General features: G+C 43.2%; 1 protein-coding gene across 9 annotated transcripts in view; it reads left to right on the top strand.

Moving 5' to 3' along the window:
* Positions 1 to 2,582: 2,582 nt before the first annotated feature.
* Positions 2,583 to 20,424, top strand: part of LOC130276903 (mucin-5B-like) — a 221,592-nt gene continuing 203,750 nt past the window's right edge. For 2 of the 9 annotated variants that reach the window (XM_056526897.1, XM_056526905.1), the window contains exon 1: positions 7,335 to 7,609. In XM_056526897.1, coding sequence (XP_056382872.1) covers positions 7,531 to 7,609 — 79 coding nt within the window. In that variant the 5' untranslated portion in view covers positions 7,335 to 7,530. The other 7 variants (XM_056526899.1, XM_056526898.1, XM_056526900.1 and 4 more) reach the window with 7 other exon arrangements.

Raw genomic sequence — 20,424 nt, 5'->3', positions numbered from 1 at the left:
AGCTGGTGTAGATTCCTGGAGCTTTTTAATCAGATGCGCCTGGATCTGCGACAGTCGCAGTTGATAAATTGGGGTGCACAGGAAAGTGAAAAAATGTGTACGTGAGCAAAATGTCAAGATGAGCAGTGGAATGTAAACAAAAAAAAAAAAAGATGCAAATAAGCAGAGTTGCGCCAAATTTGCTCCAAATATACGGGAAAATAAGCTCTACAAACTTTGATAACTCTGGGCCTATGTTTACACATTGCATTTTTTGTTAAGTTTTGTTCCCATTATTTGTCCAAAATCACTCTTTTACAACAATTGTGAAAATCCTAATAAAAATGTGTAATCATTAGAGTGATATTTGGAAATCGCAGAAACAGCTGGAAACAGTAACAGCCAGATTTTTGAATCCATAGACCCATATGAGTTTTTTTTTTGTGACCAATTTGACTGTGTAATGACATTTTTAATTTTACCATAAAATAGATGGTGCAACAAAATAAAATTGTGTGTGTGTGTTAGGAATTGAAAGAGACGCGCCGTTTAGCAAATTTTAGGGGTTTGGTTTTTACCACTTTTGCCTATATGTGACTTTTGATTACTTTTTTTCCATTTTTTTCCTGGCATGTGATGTTGACACCATTCACCATACAGAATCATATCAGATGGTGGGAGGACCCAACATAGCAGCAGGAGGTGAGGCCTTTGGCTTTCCGCGCATGCTGAGAGTTGTAGTTTTTGCAATAGATAGTGCCACTTTTTATTCTATCAAAAAGTCTGCCACTAGCTGTTGCATAACTACAACTCCCAGCATGCATAGAGAGCCAAAGGGCATGCTGGGAGTTGTAGTTATGTGCATCCAGCTGTTGCATAACTACAACTTCCAGCATGCCATTCAGCTGTCCGTGCATGCTGGGAGTTGCTGTTATGCAACAGCAGGAGGCACACTTTTTCACAGAAAAATTGTGCCTCCAGCTGTTCCATGACTACAACTCTCAGCATGCACGGACAGTCAAAAGGTATGCTGGGTGTTGCAGTTATGCAACAACTGGAGGCACACAACTACAACTCCCAGCATGCCCTTTGGCTGTTCGTTCATGCTGGGAGTTGTAGTAATGCAACAGTGAGTGGCAGTTTTTTTCCATTAGCTGTTGCATAACTACAACTCCCAGCAGGCACCAACAACTAAAGGGCATGCTGAGAGTTATAGTTGTGTGCCTCCAGCTGTTGCATACCTACAGCCCCCAGCATGCCCTTTGGCTGTCCGTGCATGCTGTGAGTTGTACTTTTTGATGGAAAACTTTGCCAACAGCTGTATGTTTAGCATATTTACAACTCCCAGCATGCACAGACAGTCAAAAGGCATGCTGGGTGTTGTAGTTATGCAAGAACTGAAAGCACAATACTACAATTTGCAGCATGTCCTTTGGCTGTCCGTGCATGCTGGGCGTTGTAGTTGTGCAAAAGCTAGTGCCATTTTTTTTTTAATCAAAAGGTATGTCACTAGCTGTTGCATAACTACAACTCCCAGCATGCACGGAGAGCCAAATGGCATGCTGTGAGTTGTAGTTATGTGCCTCCAGCTGTTTTATAACTACAATACCCAGCATGCCCTTCGGCTGTCAGGGAATGCTGAGAGTTGTAGTTATGCAACAGCTAGCACACAAGGGCAGGTTTACAGTAAGTTTCTGGCTCAAGAGTTTGAATTGCAGAAAATGTTGCTCGAACTTGTAGCAGGAAACTCGTAAAACCGACCGTGTGTACGCACTGTAAATACACTACACTACACTTACACAAAACACTACAAAATACACACCCTTACACAGTTATCCCCCCCCCCCCCCCCCCGCAATAAAAATTAAAAACTCCTTGTACAGTGCTGTTTCCTAAACAGAGCCTCCAGCTGTTGCCAACAACAACTCCCAGCATGGCCAGACAGCCATTGACTGTCCAGGCATTCTGGGAGTTGTAGTTTTGCAACAGCGGGAGGCACCCTGGTTGGAAAACACTGCTGTAAGGTATTTTTGTTGGAGGAGGCAAAAGCCAAGCTTGCATCCGAGTCCGCCCCTATGGAAATCCCAAATGTATGCCTCAAATGCGCATGGTTCTCTTTCACTCCGAAGCCCTGTCGTATTTCAAGGCAACAGTTTTTTGCCACATATGGCGTATTTCCGTACTCGGGAGAAATTGTGTTAAGAATTTTGTGGGCCTTTTTCTCCTTTTACCCCTTATGAAAAGGAAAAGTTGAGGCCTACACCAGCCTGTTAGTGTTAAAAAATAATTTTTTACACTAACTTGCTTGTGTTGTCATGACCCCCTCTCTTATATAGACTACTGCTTGTGGCCTCCATACAGACTCCTAGTCATGACCCCCTCTCTTATATAGACTACTGCTTGTGGCCTCCATACAGACTCCTAGTCATGACACTCTCTAAAACAGCTCCCTGTCAAAATTACCTCCATGCCCCCTTCCCCTTCCTCCCTGTGCTCATTACCTCCTTCTCCCTCCTCATGCCCAGTTGTTTTCTAGTACAAGGACCTTTGATGACATCATTGCAGGTCCTTAAACTTCTAGTTGCTGATGAGATGAATGTAGTTTTACAGCAATTGTGAATAAATAACAGCAAAATACAAAAACATATATGTGTGTAACTCTGGCTGGGCATTGTATGACTGGCTATATTCCCCAGATACTATGTCCTCCCTTTTCGGTGTTCCCTCTAGCATCATCTCCTCACCTAGGATGCCTGGCGAGTGTTCAATGTACTTGTCTATCATTCTCCCGTTATTCCATAGAAAACAGCTATAATCCCAGGTAATTTTCATTTGACAATGTGCTACTCTATCCAGGGAACACTTGTGGTAAAGGTTAATTTCCTACATAACAGATTTACGTGGAAATTAGCTCTTATTTTCCTTCCCATTATAGTCTATGCACATTCCATTGTGTCATTCCCCCTTGTCATGTCAGAGAAACCAATTATCTGAATTTTATAAAATCCCACTGAATTTAAAGAGTATGAACGCTAAAGATATATTTGATATGTTAAATAGTTTAGACTCAAAATTTAATTTTGCTTCCTATTATAGTCTATGGGCATTTCATTCTGCTATTCTGTAATTTCATAGAACACTGCTATAATCCCAGGTAATTTTCTTTTTACCATGTGCTACTCAACCTTTGGAATACTAGGGGTAAAGCTTAATTTCCTACATAACACAGATTTATGTGCAAATGAGCTCCTATTTTACTTCCCATTATAGTCTATGGCCATTCCATTTTGTCATTCTCCCTTGTCATTCTGCAGAAAACAATTATTCCACTTATTCAATATTATTAACCCCATAAGGACGCAGGATGTAAATGTACGTCCTGGTGCGGTGGTACTTACCGCACCAGAACGTACATTTACGTCCTGTGCATAACCGCGGGCATCGGAGCGATGCCCGTGTCATGCGCGGCTGATCCCGGCTGCTGATCGCAGCCAGGGACCCGCCGGCAATGGCCAATGCCCGCGATCTCGCGGGCGTCCGCCATTAACCCCTCAGGTGCCGGGATCAATACAGATCCCGGCATCTGCGGCAGTGCGCGATTTAAATGAACGATCGGATCGCCCGCAGCGCTGCTGCGGGGATCCGATCATTCATAACGCCGCACGGAGGTCCCCTCTCCTTCCTCCGTCCGGCTCCCGGCGTTTCCTGCTCTGGTCTGAGATCGAGCAGACCAGAGCAGAAGATGACCGATAATACTGATCTGTTCTATGTCCTATACATAGAACAGATCAGTATTAGCAATCATGGTATTGCTATGAATAGTCACCTATGGGGACTATTCAAGTGTAAAAAAAAATGTCAAAAAATGTAAAAGTAAAAAAAAAGTGAAAAATCCCCTCCCCCAATAAAAAGTAAAACGTCAGTTTTTTCCTATTTTACCCCCAAAAAGCGTAAAAATAAATTTTATAGACATATTTGGTATCGCCGCGTGCGTAAATGTCCGAACTATTAAAATAAAATGTTAATGATCCCGTACGGTGAACGGCGTGAACGTAAAAAAAAAAAATATTGCTACTTTTTTAATACATTTTATAAAAAAAAAAAGATTAAAAATGTATTAAAAGTTTTTTATATGCAAATGTGGTATCAAAAAAAGTACAGATCATAGCGCAAAAAATGAGCCCTCATACCGCCGCTTATACGGAAAAATAAAAAAGTTAGAGGTCATCAAAATAAAGGGATTATAAACGTACTAATTTGGTTAAAAAGTTTGTGAATTTTTTTTAAGCACAACAATAATATAAAAGTATGTAATAATGGGTATCATTTTAATCGTATTGACCCTCAGAATAAAGAACTCACGTCATTTTTTCCGTAAATTGTACGGCGTGAAAACGAAACCTTCCAAAATTAGCAAAATTGCGTTTTTCGTTTTAATTTCCCCACAAAAATAGTGTTTTTTGGTTGCGCCATACATTTTATGATATAATGAGTTATGTCATTACAAAGGACAACTGGTCGCGCAAAAAACAAGCCCTCATACTAGTCTGTGGATGAAAATATAAAAGAGTTATGATTTTTAGAAGGCGAGGAGGAAAAAATGAAAACGTAAAAATTTAATGGTCTGAGTCCTTAAGGCCAAAATGGGCTGAGTCCTTAAGGGGTTAAATATTCAATAATCCCACCGAGTTTGGAGAGTATGTCTGATAAACTTTTATTAGATGTCTCAAATAGTTTTGTCTCTAATTCAAATATTACATTTTCATTACTCTCTATTGGGGAGATTTATCAAAACCTGTGCAGAGGAAGAGGGGTCCAGTTGCCCATAGCAACCAATCAGATTGCTTCTTTCATTTTCCACAGGCCTCTTTAGAGGCCTGTGGAAAATGAAAGAAGCAATCTGATTGGTTGCTATGGGCAACTGCACCACTCTTCCTCTGCACAGGTTTTGATAAATCTCCCCCTATGTGCATTCCACTCTGGTCCATTTTTCTCTATGGGCATTCCTCTCCCCTGTTAAAGTCTATGGGCATTCCTCTCCCCTGTTAAAGTCTATGGGCATTCCTCTCCCCTGTTAAAGTCTATGGGCATTCCTCTCCCCTGTTAAAGTCTATGGGCATTCCTCTCCCCTGTTAAAGTCTATGGGCATTCCTCTTCGTCATTCTTTTTAGTATGTCCCGTGTACTTTACATTCTTAGGGTCACAAAATCTGACCTTGATCTTGCTCGATGATCTGCTGAGGAGACTGTAATGGCTCATTCCCACTACATATTTTCAGAACATAAATACAGTGCAGCAGCCTTCCATTACTTTCAATAGTTTTCTGCTGCACCATTCACACTATGGAATTTCCACCTTGAATGTTCCAGACACCAGACTCGTCCAGAAGAATGAACATGTTAATTTTATTGGTGAAAACTGCTTGAAAGGGCATTGTCGTCCATAAACACAGCACTTTTCAGCCAGTGCCCAGTACAGAGAATCTCTGCCTGGAATATGTCTCCACGGAGATTCTGTAATGTGAATTAGCCCTAAGGGTGCGTTCACACTATGAAATTTCCGACTGGAGACACTACAGGGTGAGTTTCTGGCAGCAGCGGGCACCACCGAATTCCATCAGCGCTAGGACCATGTGACGGACCTGCACCATCACTGCTGACCACAATGCAGTCCACGCAGAATTCCGCCAAAAGATGAACACGTTTATTCTTTCAGCAGTTCCGGAATTTCCACAGTGTGAGTGGATCAATGGAAAACCCACTCACATTAAGTGAAAAAGAGAAGTAATTCTGCACCAAAACAAATCAATGGGGGGGATTTATTGTGCTGTTGCCCATAGCAACCAATCACAGCTCAGCTTTAATTTTAGCATAGCAATATGAAATCTGAGCTCTGGTTGGGCAGCAAAGAGAATCCTGCTATAATACAACTAGATGAATCTCCCCCAATGTATTTAACATTAGTTGTAGATCAGCGGCAAATCTGCAACATGTGAACCAGGGCCAGACCGGGACTAAAAAGCGGCCCTGGTACTCCCAACAGTCCACAACTAATATAGTCCCCGCCATATTATTATGTCGACTCTACTCACTTAACCCCTTCATTTTTATGTTTTTGCTTTTACCTTCTTGCCTTTTAACCCCTTGAGGTATCAGGTTTTTTTCCCCCCCCCCCCCATTTTTGCACTTGTTTTGTCCTCCTCCCATTCTAATAATTCTAATTCTTTAAATTTTCCACCTACAGACCCATATAAGGGCTTGTTTTTTTGTAAAAATGGTACTTTAAAATTATATCAATCATTCAAAAAGCAAAATCTACAGCAAAACCCCCAAAAATTATTTGTGGGCGCAATTGACGGCATTTTGTAGTGTCTGGGGTCTTATGGTTCTATTCAATGCACTTTTTGGTAAAAATTATATCTGATCTTTATTCTTATAGGTCCTTTCGAATACAACAATACCCATCTTATATAGGTTTTATTTCATTTTGCTACTTTGATTGATTTGGGACCGGTGTTAAATCAGTACATACCAGGCTGTGTCCCAAAAGATCTCTTTGTTATCCACACAGGCTGCTGGGCTCTTTAAATTTGCACAAGCTGCTGGGAGAGAGTGCGCACAGGCACATCGCTGACGTGTCGTGTGCCTTGATTGAATGAGTAGGCAGCAGAGCAGTAAAGATGAGGACGCATGGGCCGGACGGATTTGTAAAGTAATGGCACCTGTTTAGCTTCGGTGCTCCTATCACTGCTTCTCCATGCCGGGAAACTACTGCTATGGCCCATAGAAGTAGAAACTGACCCCGGACTGGAGGAACAGTGGTCTGAGCATGGAAACAGGGCAGTACATAGACATACTGCCTCCAGCCATACAGCAATATACTGTATATGGTGGAAGGCAGTATGTCTATGGAGGGCCTACAGCAGTATATGGGGCAGAGAAAATAAATATCAGGGGAACAAGAGACAAGAGGTGGTCTTTAAAAATATATGGGGGCAACAAAGGGGTTTTATATATATATATATATATATATATATATATATATATATATATATATATATAAATATATATAAAACTCAATGGGGGAGATTTATCAAAACCTGTGCAAAGGAAAAGTTGCCTATAGCAACCAATCAGATCGCTTTTACAGAGGCCTTGTTAAAAATGAAAGAAGCAAGCTGATTGGTTGCTATGGGCAACTTTTCCTCTGGACAGGTTTTGATAAATCTCCCCCAATGTGTGTATGTATGTGTGTGTGTATATTCCAGCATCACTTCCAAACCGCTAAAGATATTAACATGAAACTTGGCACACATGTTACTTATATGTCAACAACAAACATAGGATAGGTAATTTAACCCTTACTCACCCCCATTTGCCAGGGTCGGGGTTTTTGTTTAAAGTCCCATACAAGTCTATGGGAAATATATGTTACTGCATAACTGCCAAACAGCTGGAGATATTTCGATAATGTGAAATAAAAATATATAATAGTTAAATTAACCCCTAACTTGCCCCCATATGTGAAGTATGGGTTTTTGTTTCAAGTCCCATGCAAGTATACAGGACTTCTGGTGCCGTACTCAACAAGCTCAGTTCTGCATCTCCTGGTGAATACGTCAGTCCGTCTGGTAAGCCACACCCTCCCTGCATGCCATGTCCCATCTCACAAAGACTCGCCCACCTTTTAAGCCCCACTCCTTCAATTTTCCGCTTACAATATCTTTACCACAACACAACCCCACCTGAGGACGGGTTAGGAGGACGGGATAGGAGGACGGGATATAGGGACGGAATATGAGGACGGGATATCAGAACAAAATATGAAGACAGGATATGGGGTCGGAATATGAGGAGGGGATATGGGATCGGGATAGGAGGAGGGGATATGGGGTCAGGATTTAGGGAAAAGATATGAAGACAAATGCTTACTCTTTTTCTTTTCCCTCCCCCACAAGGATAAGGTAGGAAAAACCAGGCAGCGTCGGGTACTCAGCTAGTGTATATGTGTGTGTATATATATAGAATAGAGGGAGAGTTACAAATATACGGTACATATAAAGGGCACAAAGGGTGTAAAAATAATAATAATAATATATTATATATATATTTATTTCGGGGGACATAGGGGGGTCTACAAATATATTTGGGGGCACATAGAGGGGTCTGCAAATATATATGGGGCACACGGTGTCTAAATATATATATATATATATATATATATATATGGGGGCACAGGGGGTCTACAAATATATATAGGGGCATGGAGGGATTTATAAATATGTACAGGGGCACAAAGTGGGCACTATTACTATGTGGAGCAATACACAGGGATTTTGTAAAGAGGTGTGCATTGTGCTAAAGAAGGAAGCCTAAAATGTTGCTCTGGCAAGTTCTGTGGAAACGAATCTTGGCAATAACCCCTTTGATCCCCCCCTGTGCCATTTCAATAGCCCTCCTCTAATAGCTCTGTGCCATGTCAGTTGCCCCCTTCTGATTCCACTGTGGCATTTCAATTTCCCCTCTCAGATCCCCCCCCTTCCCCCGTGCCATTTTAATCCCTTTCTGATCCCCCTGTGCCATTACATGACATTTATGGGCATGGGTGGAGCTTTCTGTGATGTCCCGCATATATAATTAATTATGCACTTTACCATGGCTGGTATTTTTTTTGCAAGAAAGGTGGCAACCCTACCTGTGTCCAATCCCACACTTAGAAGCACGCTCAGAAACTGCAGTGGTAGCTTTAAAAAAAAAAAAAAAACCTGTGTGGTAACCTGGCATAATGAAATTTTACATCTTACCATAAAATGTATGGCACAGCCAAAAAATATTATTTGTTGGGAGGGAAATTGAAAAGAAATTCACAATTTTACAACTTTTGGGGGTTTGTTTTTATGCTGTCTGCTGTACTGTGGTAAAACTGACATGTTTTCTTTATTCTGTAGGTCAATACAATTTAAATAATTTCCATTTTACATGCTTTTCTATCATTGTACTACTAAAATTTGAAAACTGTCCTATTCCCCTATAACTTTCTTATTTGTCAGTCATTTTCATTGGTACAATACATACATACCATGTGACTACATACCATACAATACATACCATGTGACTTTTTGATCATTAAAAATCAGCAATTTTGGACTGGAATTTACTTACGTTCACGCCATTCATCATATGGGATCATTAAGATTATGTTTTAACCCCTTAATGATGCAGCGGTTTTTCATATTTTTTTGCTATTTTTTTCCTTCTTGCCTTGTAAAATCTATATCTATGTTTAAATTCTCTTCCAAATTTCCATATATAAGGCTTGTTGTTTGTGGGTTTAATTGTCCTTTGTAATGGCATCACTCATTTTATCATATAATGTACTGCAGAGCCAAAAATTATTATTTGTGGGGCAAAATAAAAAACAAAACATGCCATTTTGCAACTTTTACCCATTTTATATAGGTTTTATTTTAGCAGTTGAACAAATAACATTTGTAAGAAAATCAGTATGCTGTATGCCTAAAATTGTCCTTTTCTGACCCCTATAGCTCTTTTTTTCCCCGTATACATGGAGGGATGTATGAGGGCTCATTTTTTGCGCTGGAATCTGTAGTTTCTATCGGTACTATTGTTGTTTTGATTGGACATTTTGATTGCTTTTTATAATTTTTTTTCTGCTATATGAAGTGACCAAAAATGTGTAATTCTGGACTTTCATATTTTTTTTTTTTACGTTTGCGACATTCCCCATGCAGTTTAATTAATGAAGTATTTTACTAAACACAGCGTTACCACATATGTTTACGTTTATTTTTGTTTACATTATTTTATTTGAAAAATTGTGGCGATTCAAATTTGTGTTAGTGGGGAATTTATTCACATTTATTATTTATTTATTTTTTCCATAGGGGACTATAACCTGCAATACGCATATTGAACAGCACTGATCTTTGTTATCTGCACTCTGCTGCTCAAGCCTGCCAGCAGCAAAGAAGAAATCACATGGCACAAAGGCAGGTAGAAGCCCTCCGGCGCTCATATAAGGTGATCAGGACTCCGCAATTACCTCGGGATGGTCCCGATCACACATAGCAGCAAACCACCCACACATAGTGACTGGCTTTAGGTCCCACGATCAACTTTGATTGCAGGATCTGAAGGGTTAATAGCGTAGTAGGCCATTAACTGCGGCCCCTGGCTGTCATTCCAGATGGGGGCCACATGGTACAGTGTGAGATGACATCCCGATCCTGCTTAGATGCTGGTTCTACCTTCCCAGGACATACCAATAAGTACTATAGCGGCAAAGGATTAATAGTTTGGACATTTCTACATGCAGTGATACCAAATATGTTTTTAGTAAAATGGGAAAAGAGGGGCTTATTCACATTTTTTACAAACATTATTTAGCATTTTTTTTAGTCCCCTTTTACTGTTTAAAGCTATGCGGGGGCATAGCCCTGACATGGCAGTGATCAGTAATATTAGCAATCTACTTGTACAGCCTGCCTGTGTGAACAGACTATAAAGGAAGATTCCCACAGAGCAGGTAAGAAGACCTCCTCCCACCATCTTCATTCATTAGAACCCCACGATCATGCTGGGAGTGGTCTGATGAGTGTCACTAAGCCCTGCATATATTTTAGATGCCGTAATAAGTATTAATCATGGTATCTAAAGGGTTAATAGCTTCCTCTGTATTTCTTAGTGGAAGTTGCAAGGCTCTGACCACAGTGCTCTCTGCTGACACCTCTTTCCGTGTCAGGAATTGTCCGAAGCAGGAGAGGTTTGCTATGGGGATTTGCTTTTACTATGGATAGTTCCTGACACGGACAGAGGTGGCAGCAAAGAGCACTGTGGTCAGACTGAAAAGAACTACACAACGTCCTCTGGATTATATAGCAGCTGATAAGTACTGGAAGGATTAAGATTTTTATATAGAAGTAATTTACAAATCTGTATATCGTTCTGGCACTACTTGTTTTGAAAACTAAGGACAGCAAACGTATACTGCTAAAGCATATTCGAATATATTACAATTAGAATGCATTAGTAAATACATTTGCAAAGTTCTAAGTATTTCGCCGTTTATTGCCACACCATGATGTACACCACACCAGGAGTCGGAATGTACTAAACAGTGCAGCATGAAAGGGGGTATTCCAGGAAAAAACTTTTTTATATATATCAATTGGCTGCAAAAAGTTAAACTGATTTGTAAATTACTTCTATAAAAAAATCTTAATCCTTTCAGTACTTATGAGCTTCTGAAGTTAAGGTTGTTCTTTTCTGTCTAAGTCCTCTCTGATGACACGTGTCTCGGGAAACGCCCAGTTTGGAAGCAAATCCCCATAACAAACCTCTTCTAAACTTGGCGTTTCCCGAGACAGGTGTCATCAGAGAGAACTTAGACAGAAAAGAACAACCTTAACTTCAGAAGCTCATAAGTACTGAAAGGATTAAGATTTTTTAATAGAAGTAATTTACAAATCTGTTTAACTTTCTGGAGCCAGTTGATATATATAAAAAAGTTTCTTCCTGGAATACCCCTTTAACTGTCACAATCAGACTAAACTATACAGTGATCCCTCAACTTACAATGGCCTCAACATACAATAGTTTCAACATACAGCTGTCATTTCTGGACCATTGTAACTTGAAACCAGACTCAACGTACAATGCTACAGACAGTCCAGGTCTGCGAAACATGTCAATGTCTGGAAGAACCGACCAATCAGAATGGGCATTCACTGGTAAAACACTTGTATTACTGAAGTGCATGCACTGACTGGTGTCTGGTAGCGCCCCCTACAGTATAGGGTGGTATTACATGTTCTGTACTCTTTACCTGTGCAGGGTTAGCTGCTCCTTTGGACACCAGCTAAGGGCGGCTGCATGTTACTTTTTTAGGACACTGTGTTCTGTACAGGACCCTGAAGAAGCTCCTGTTTTGCAACAGCTGGAGGCCCTCTGGTTGGGAAACGCTGACAAAGACAGTGATTACAGCCCCCAGCAGATCTTTCTTACTTTTCTATGTAAGGATTTGCTTTTTCTGTATTAGTTATCTACTTATTTTTCTTTAATCCTCTCTTTTTCCTATTTTTGGATGACATTTTGGAGGCTTCAGAACCAATTACCAGGTTTCCATAGAGTTATGGTCTCAACATACAATGGTTTCAACATACAATGGTCGTCCTAGGACCAATTAATATTGTAACTTGAGGGACCACTGTATACCCCATGCGTGGTGTTAACCTGGCCTCGATTGCCTCTTTGGTTGTTTATTAAATAAGCAATGCGGACAAAGTCTTGCTGGTAACTCCTGTTTGAGCAAAATATTACAATCATGGGAAAGATATAAACAATGTCTTCATTATGTAAAAAAAATCAGAAAAGGTCACTATGAACCTAGACCTTCCGCACGTTACCCATTACTTGTAACAGTCTCTAAGGTCAAATAAAAGTGAGAATTAAATTCACACACAGTTCACACACTCTTTATTATTAAGGATCCTGTCAATACAGTCACTGGAAAAACTCATAAGTTCCCAAAGTTTGCATTGTTGTAGAACATCCAAAAAGCAACATCGCTCTTCAGCTAGTCTCACGTCAGGTGGGGTCGTAATTTGTATGGCCAATTGACTATGGGCACTCAGGTGAAGGATCAAGCTTGTGGTTCAATGACAATGGTTTCCATGTTCAGGAGCACAAGCCATACAGACCCTGCAGGGGACACTGCGTATAACACAGTGTCAATTGATGAAAGGGCAACTATATACACTACGCAAAAAAATAAAGGGAACACTTAAACAACACAATGTAACTCCAAGTCAATGACACTTCTGTAAAATCACACTGTCCACTCAGGAAGCAACACTGATTGACAATCAATTTCACATGCTGTTGTGCAAATGGAACAGACAACAGGTGGAAATTATTGGCAATTAGTAAGACACCCCAATAAAGGAGTTGTTCTGCATGTGGTGACCACAGACCACTTCTCAGTTCCTATGATTCCAGGCAGATGTTTTGGTCACTTTTGATGCTGGCAGTGCTTTCACTCTAGTGGTAGCATCAGACGGAGTCTACAATACACACAAGTGGCTCAGGGAGTGCAGCTCATAAAAGGATGGCACATCAATGCGAGCTGTGGCAAGAAGGTTTGCTACGTCTGTCAGCATAGGGTCCAGAGCATGGAGGCACTACCAGGAGACAGACCAGTACATCAGGAGATGTAGAGGAGGCTGTAGGAGGGCAACAACCCAGTAGCAGGACCGCTACCTGCACCTTTGTGCAAGGAGGAGCAGGATGAACACTGCCAGATTCCTGCAAAATTACCTCCAGAAGGCCACAAATGTGCATGTGTCCACTCAAATGGTCAGAAACCGGCTCCATGAGGGTGGTATGGTTGTGCTTACAGGCAAACACCATGTGGGATGTTTGGCATTTGCCAGAGAACACCAAGATTGGTGCCCTGTGCTCCTCACAGATAAAAGCAGGTTCCCATTGAGCACATGTGACAGAAGTGACAGAGTCTGGAGACGCTGTGGAGAATGTTCTGCTGCCTGCAACATCCTCCAGCATGACCGGTTTGGCAGTGGATCAGTAATGGTGTGGGGTGGCATTTCTTTGGGGGGCCGCACAGCCCTCCATGTGCTTGCCAGAGGTAGCCTGACTGCCAGTAGGTACCGAGATGAGATCCTCAGACCCCTTGCGGGTGCGGTTGGCCCTGGGTTCCTCCTAATGCAGGACAATGCAAGACCACATGCGGCTGGAGTGTGTCAGCAGTTCCTGCAAGAGGAAGGCATTGATGTTATGGACTGGCCCGCTCGTTCCCCAAACCTGAATCCGAGCACACCTGGGACATCATGTCTCGCTCCATCCACCAACACGAGACATGATGTCCCAGGTACCGAGATGAGATTCTCAGACCCCTTGTGAGACCATATGCGGGTGCAGTTGGCCCTGGGTTCCTCCTAATGCAAGACAATGCAAGACCACATGCGGCTGGAGTGTGTCAGCAGTTCCTGCAAGAGGAAGGCATTGATGTTATGGACTGGCCCGCTCGTTCCCCAGACCTGAATCCGAGCACACCTGGGACATCATGTCTCGCTCCATCCACCAACACCACGTTGCACCACAGACTGTCCAGGAGTTGGCAGATGCTTTAATCATGGTCTGGGAGGACATCTCTCAGGAGACCATCCGCCACCTCATCAGGAGCATGCCCAGGTGTTGTAGGGAGGTCATATGGGCACGTGGAGGCCACACACACTACTGAGCCTCATTTTGACATGTTTTAAGGACATTACATCAAAGTTGGATCAGCCTGTAATGTGGTTTTCCACTTTGATTTTGAGTGTGACTCCATATCCAAACCTCCATGGGTAGATAAATTTGATTTCCATTGATAATTTTTGTGTGATTTTGTTGTCAGCACATTCAACTATGTAAAGACGAAAGTATTTCATACGATGAGGTCATTCATCCAGATCTAGGATTTGTTATCTTAGCGTTCCCTTTATAAATTTTTTAGCAGTGTAATTCATGGCTACACCAAGTACTCCAGAATGGGAGCTTCTCCAGAGTTATCCAAACAAGCTGATCTCAACATCTAGAAAATGCTCAGGCGTGTCCTCATGTGATAACCTTTTCCTTTTTAAATGGGTACTCCGATGGAAAAAAAAAAATTCTAATCAATTGGTGCCAAAAAGTTAAACAGATTTGTAAATTACTTCTATATATATATATATATATATATATATATAAAAAAAAAATTCAGTCTGACCACAGTGCTCTCTCTCTGCTGGGGCCCCCTGTGATCTTGCACTCAGCACCCCGTTAGAATCAGCCCCCGGAGCGTGCTCGCTCCGGGTCTGATTACTGGTGATCACGGGGACAGAGCATAGTGATGTCATGGCTCTGCCCTCATGTGATGTCACGCTCCGCCCCCTCAATGCAAGCCTATGGGAGGGGGTGTGACAGCTGGGCAGAGCCGTGACGTCACTATGCTCCGTCCCCGTGATCGCCAGTAATCAGACCCGGAGCGAGCACGCTCTGGGGGCTGATTCTAATGGGGTGCGGCGTGGAAGATCATGGGGGTCCCCAGCAGCGGGACCCCCGCGATCGGGAATCTTATCCCCTATCCTTTGGATAGGGGATAAGATGTCTTAGCGCCGTAGTACCCCTTTAAGATTTTTAAAAAGAAGCCATTTACAAATCTGTTTAACTTTTTGGCACCAGCTGATTAAAAAAAATTGTTTTCCGCCGGAGAACCCCTTTAAGTATTAACATTTTTTAAATGATAGTCACATATCCTTAAAGTGTTAAAGTGTCAAATATTAAAAAAAATAATAATTAGCTACAAGTTGAGACAAGAGTAAAAAAAAAAACCTCTTCAGTGTTCACTGACGAACGTGCTTTGTTGACAATATGCATGTAAGACTGCAGCCAATAAGGGCTACACATGAAGTTCTCAACTAGCAGACTGTGGTCGCCTATCGTACCGCCCTCCAGCCATTTCAGGAAACTAACAGGGGGCATTATCTACTGTACCCCCCAGAGGGCATTATCTACCAACAAGGGGGGGCATTATCTACCGATTAGGGGGGCATTACCTACCAACCGGGGAGCATTACCTACTGACCAGGGGGGCATTACTTACCCACAGGGGGATATTACCTACCCAAAAAGGGGACATTACTTACCCACCAGGGGGTTATCTTATTCCCTATCTAACATTGGGATTTCCTACCAATCTACTAAGGACATCTACCTACTGGGGAGGGGGGAAATAATTATTTTTTTTGTTTCTAAACCCTAAGTCATGAGGAAATCCTACATGCTCCCCTGGTGAGCAGTGATGAATATACTGTATACATTGTCATTCTCTCACATGCTCAGGATGGGGAGATGCACAATGCTCTGCCTTACCCCAGGAGCTGCCAACCCACGCTATGCTGCAATATCTCATCAGATTGCACAATTGCTTTTCGTGTAACCCCAAAGATACTGTGATTTATGGCATCAGAGTGATCTCCATTGTTAGTCACTGACAGTGGATGGCAGCAGTAGAGAGCAACCAACGTCCATTGGGCATGAAGAAGGCTTAGGTATTGAGCCAGCTGCATATGTACACATGCAGACGCCAATAGTAAATATACTTTGTGCATGGTGTTGCTAACATTTTTCCTTTTATCTGAGGAACAGATATCTTCAAAAATGCGTTTATACTGGACATGTAAATTAATCCATGTTTGTTATTTATCAGTCCGTTCTTTGTTTCTGCTTAATTTTAGATAATTTTTGTAAAAATTGGTTTGTAATTATGTTTCACTGTGGGGATGGTGTGCTCAGGATGATGGGCAGTGTTGGGTTTCTGCCACACATAGCTTTTTGCACCAAGGTCAAAAAGTTAATTTTGGTCTAATCTGACCAGAGCACCTTCTTCCACGTTTGCGGTGTCTCCCACATGGCAAACTCCAAATGGGATGTCTTGCGGTCCACTTTTAACATCTGCTTTTGTCTTGCCACTCTTACCTAAAGGCCAGATTTGTGGAGTACACGACTAATAGTCGTCTTGTGGACAGTTTCTCCCACTTCGGGTGTTGACCTTTGCAGCTCCTCCAGAGTTACCATGGGTCTCTTGGTTGCTTCCAATTTTCTCCTTGCCTGACTTGTCAGTTTGGGTGTACGCTCTTGTCGTTGTAGGTTTTCAATGGTTCCATATTTCTATTTCATGATGATGGATTTTATGGTGCTTTGTTATATGTTGAAACCTTGGGATTTTTATAACCTAACTCTGCTTTATTCATGACCTTACCAAACAAATTGATCCAACATGTATCGGAAAGGGTAGGAACTCCGATAAGTTTATATGCAAATTTTAGTAATATATGTTTTAATATTTATATGATGCGGTCCACTTGTAGTTCAGTGGATATATTCTCCAGCTTTGATTCAAGACGATGGAAGCCTGGGATCTCTGAGAACAAGGTGGAACAGCCTAAAAGCTGCCAGCAGGCAAAATGCTGAGCTCGTGTGATTTAAGTAAGGCGTACCAGGACAGAGTGGAGTCAGGACTGTTCTCCCCTTGTTCAAGTACCGTATTTATTGGGGTATACCACGCACCGGCCTATAACACGCACCCTCATTTTACCAAGGATATTTGGGTAAAAAAAGTTTTTTACCCAAATATCCATGGTAAAATGAGGGTGCGTGTGTGCGCGTGTATACCCCGATACACCCCCAGGAAAGGCAGGGGGAGAGAGGCCGACGCTGCCCGCTTCTCCCCCCCTGCCTTTCCTGGGGTCTAGAGCCCTGCTGCCGGCCCTTTTCTCCCCCTGGCTATCGGCCAGGGGGAGAGAAGGGGCAGCGGCACCCATTGCCGGCGCCGCTGCCCTGTTGCCTCCCCCCATCCCCGGTGGCATAATTACCTGGGTCGACCCATTGCCTGGCAGCGCGGACCCGACCCAGGTAATTATGCCACCGGGATTGGGGGAGGCAACGGGGCAGCGGCGCCGGCAATGGGTGCCGCTGCCCCTTCTCTCCCCCTGGCTATCGGCGCCGGTACCGATAGTCAGTGGGACAGAACGGGCAGCGGCGCCGATAGCCAGGGGGTGAGAAGGGCCGGCAGCAGGGCTCTAGACCCCAGGGAAGGCAGGGGGAGAGAAGCGGGCAGCGACGGCCTCTCTCCCCCTGCCTTTCCTGGGGCGGTATCGGCGTATAACACGCACATAGACTTTAGGCTAAAAATTTTAGCCTAAAAAGTGCGTGTTATACGCCGATAAATACGGTAAATACATCTGATTCCTTCAGATTGAAATTGCATTTGTTCTGTTTTTGTTTTATTTTACTGTAGGCAATTTATAATCTGAATGTCCTGGCAGCATACATCACCATGACTATTGCTGGCATTGTGGGGGGGGGGGGGGGCTGCTAATAGGGGCTGTCTATATATGATAATGTAAATTCAGAGTAGCGCACCATACTGCAATGAGGATCCATCAGTCACTGTATCAATAGCAAGGAGAACGAGAACTTTGTTCCTTCTACATTTGAAGTCATGTTCTGTGTCATCTGGCAGTGGGAATGTTCTTCGATGACAGTAGTGCCATAAAAGTAGAAATACAATCACTCTTAAACATGCGGAAAAAATTTTAATAAAATGTGGCACATGCTACACAGTCAGTTCTACCTCATGGTGTGCAGCCACAAATCTGTTCCCACACCTGACTTCAAAATGTAGACAAATTGATAACTTTGAAAACAATTGTTATATTTCCCTCCTGGTCAGCTGGGAAAATGCTATGGTCTCTTGCATCTGAACACACCTATTCCAGACACTTCCCAAGAATACAATGTAACCTCTGCTGCCAAAATCTCCACCTATAAGATGTGGATGTTAGAAGTCAATAGCTGAGAGCTGAGAGCCAGTAGCTAGCATGGAAGGAGTGTTACCTCTCTTGATGTGGACTGCAGGACTTGTACTAATAGTCAACGCACAAAAGAGACTGGTGAGAGGTAAGAAATCTTACTCGTGTCCTAAAATACTTATGATTATAAGGATGATTATATCTGTCCACCCATTTCATATCAATTATCTACAGTATCTATCTATCTTCACACCACAGACTCTTCACACCATATCTTTATTGTAATGGCGAATGTTTTTACATAATGTGTATTAGATTGAACTTCTTTATGCTTTTTGTTTCTTAGAGCATATATACGGTATTGATTTGTGTTTACAGAAATTAAGAAATATTTTAAAATGTTATAGCAGACTATCATTTATCAGTAGTCATTCATTTAATCAGTATTTTTTTTTCCCCTTAACCACTTAAATACGCCCCCGTTCCAGAGTCCTTAAGAACTCAGGGCAAACAGGAATGCCCTTCGTTTCTCTGGTCCAGCCGCTCGCTGGGCGGGGACTGGACCGGGATGACTGCTGAAATCATTCAGCAGGCATCCCGGCACATCGCTGAGGAGGGTCCTGAGAAACAGCAGTCAATTCAGACCAGTGATCTGAGGCGATTCCAGGTCATACAGGTCTCCAGTGACCCGGAAAATAAGGGGGATCAGGAGTGTACAAGACACTCCCAATGCTCCTGAAGGGATAGGAGTGAGGTGGCAGGAGTACCACCCCTCCTATCCCTGCTTTTGGTCGGTCAGAAGCGACCGACCAATAACAGATCGGGGGCCGGGGCGTTAAAGTTCGGTTCCCCCGTTCTGCACACCCATGGTAGTTAAAGCATAACAGGGGAACTGTGGTGTGACCGGCGGCAGCGATCCTCTCCCTGGTGCGGCGTGCTGCAGACTATGGTAGCCAATGAGTTGTTTCCTAGCAACATCTGAAGGGCTACAGTTTGGAGACCACTTTACATTGGTCTCTAAAGTGTAGCCCTTCAGATGTTGCAAAACTACAACTCCCAGCATGCCCATACAGCATGGCAGTCAGGCTACCTCTGGCAAGCACATAGAGGGCTGTGCGGCCCCCCCAAAGAAATGCCACCCCACCATTACTGACCCACCACCAAACCGGTCATGCTGGGGGATGTTGCATGCAGCAGCAGAACGTTCTCCACGGCGTCTTCAGACTCTGTCCCTTCTGTCACTTGTGCTCAGTGTGAATCTGCTTTGAATCTGTGAAGAGCACAGGGCGCCAGTGGCGAATTTGCCAATCTTAGTGTTCCCTGGCAAATGCCAAACGTCCTGCACGGTGTTGGGCTGTAAGCATAACCCCCACCTGTGGACGTCAGGCCCTCATAAAGTCGGTTTCTGACCGTTTGAGTGGACACATGCACATTTGTGGCCTGCTGGAGGTCGTTTTGCAGAGCTCTGGCAGTGCTCCTCCTTGCACAAAGGTAGAGGTTGTGGTCCTGCTGCTGGGTTGTTGCCCTCCTATGACCTCCATCACGTCTCCTGACTGGCCTATCTGCTGGTAGTGCCTCCATGCTCTGGACACTACGCTGACAGACAAACCTTCTTGCCACAGCTCGCATTGATGTGCCATCCTGGATGAGCTGCACTACCTGAGCCACTTGTGTGGGTTGTAGACTCCATCTCATGCTACCACTAGAATGAAAGCACCACCAGAATTCAAAAGTGACCAAAACATCAGCCAGGAAACATAGGAACTGAGAAGTGGTCTGTGGTCACCACCTGCGGAACCACTCCTTTATTGGGGGTGTATTGCTAATTGCACAACAGCATGTGAAATTGATTGTCAATCAGTGTTGCTTCCTGAGTGGACAGTGTGATTTCACAGAAGTGTCATTGACTTGGAGTTACATTGTGTTGTTTAACCCCTTAAGGACACATGATGTACTGGAACGTCATGTGTCCACTCCCGATCTATAACGCGGGGCCACGGCGTGGCCCTGCGTCATAGCGGGTCGGGCCCGGCCCGTGGCTAATAGCGCGCGGCATTGATCGCTGTGCCGCGCGC

The sequence above is a fragment of the Hyla sarda genome, chromosome 6 (genome assembly GCF_029499605.1).
Source record: "Hyla sarda isolate aHylSar1 chromosome 6, aHylSar1.hap1, whole genome shotgun sequence".
Taxonomy (NCBI): domain Eukaryota; kingdom Metazoa; phylum Chordata; class Amphibia; order Anura; family Hylidae; genus Hyla; species Hyla sarda.
The sequence above is the reverse complement of the archived record's forward strand: the minus strand, read 5'-3'. Positions and strand labels throughout refer to the sequence as shown.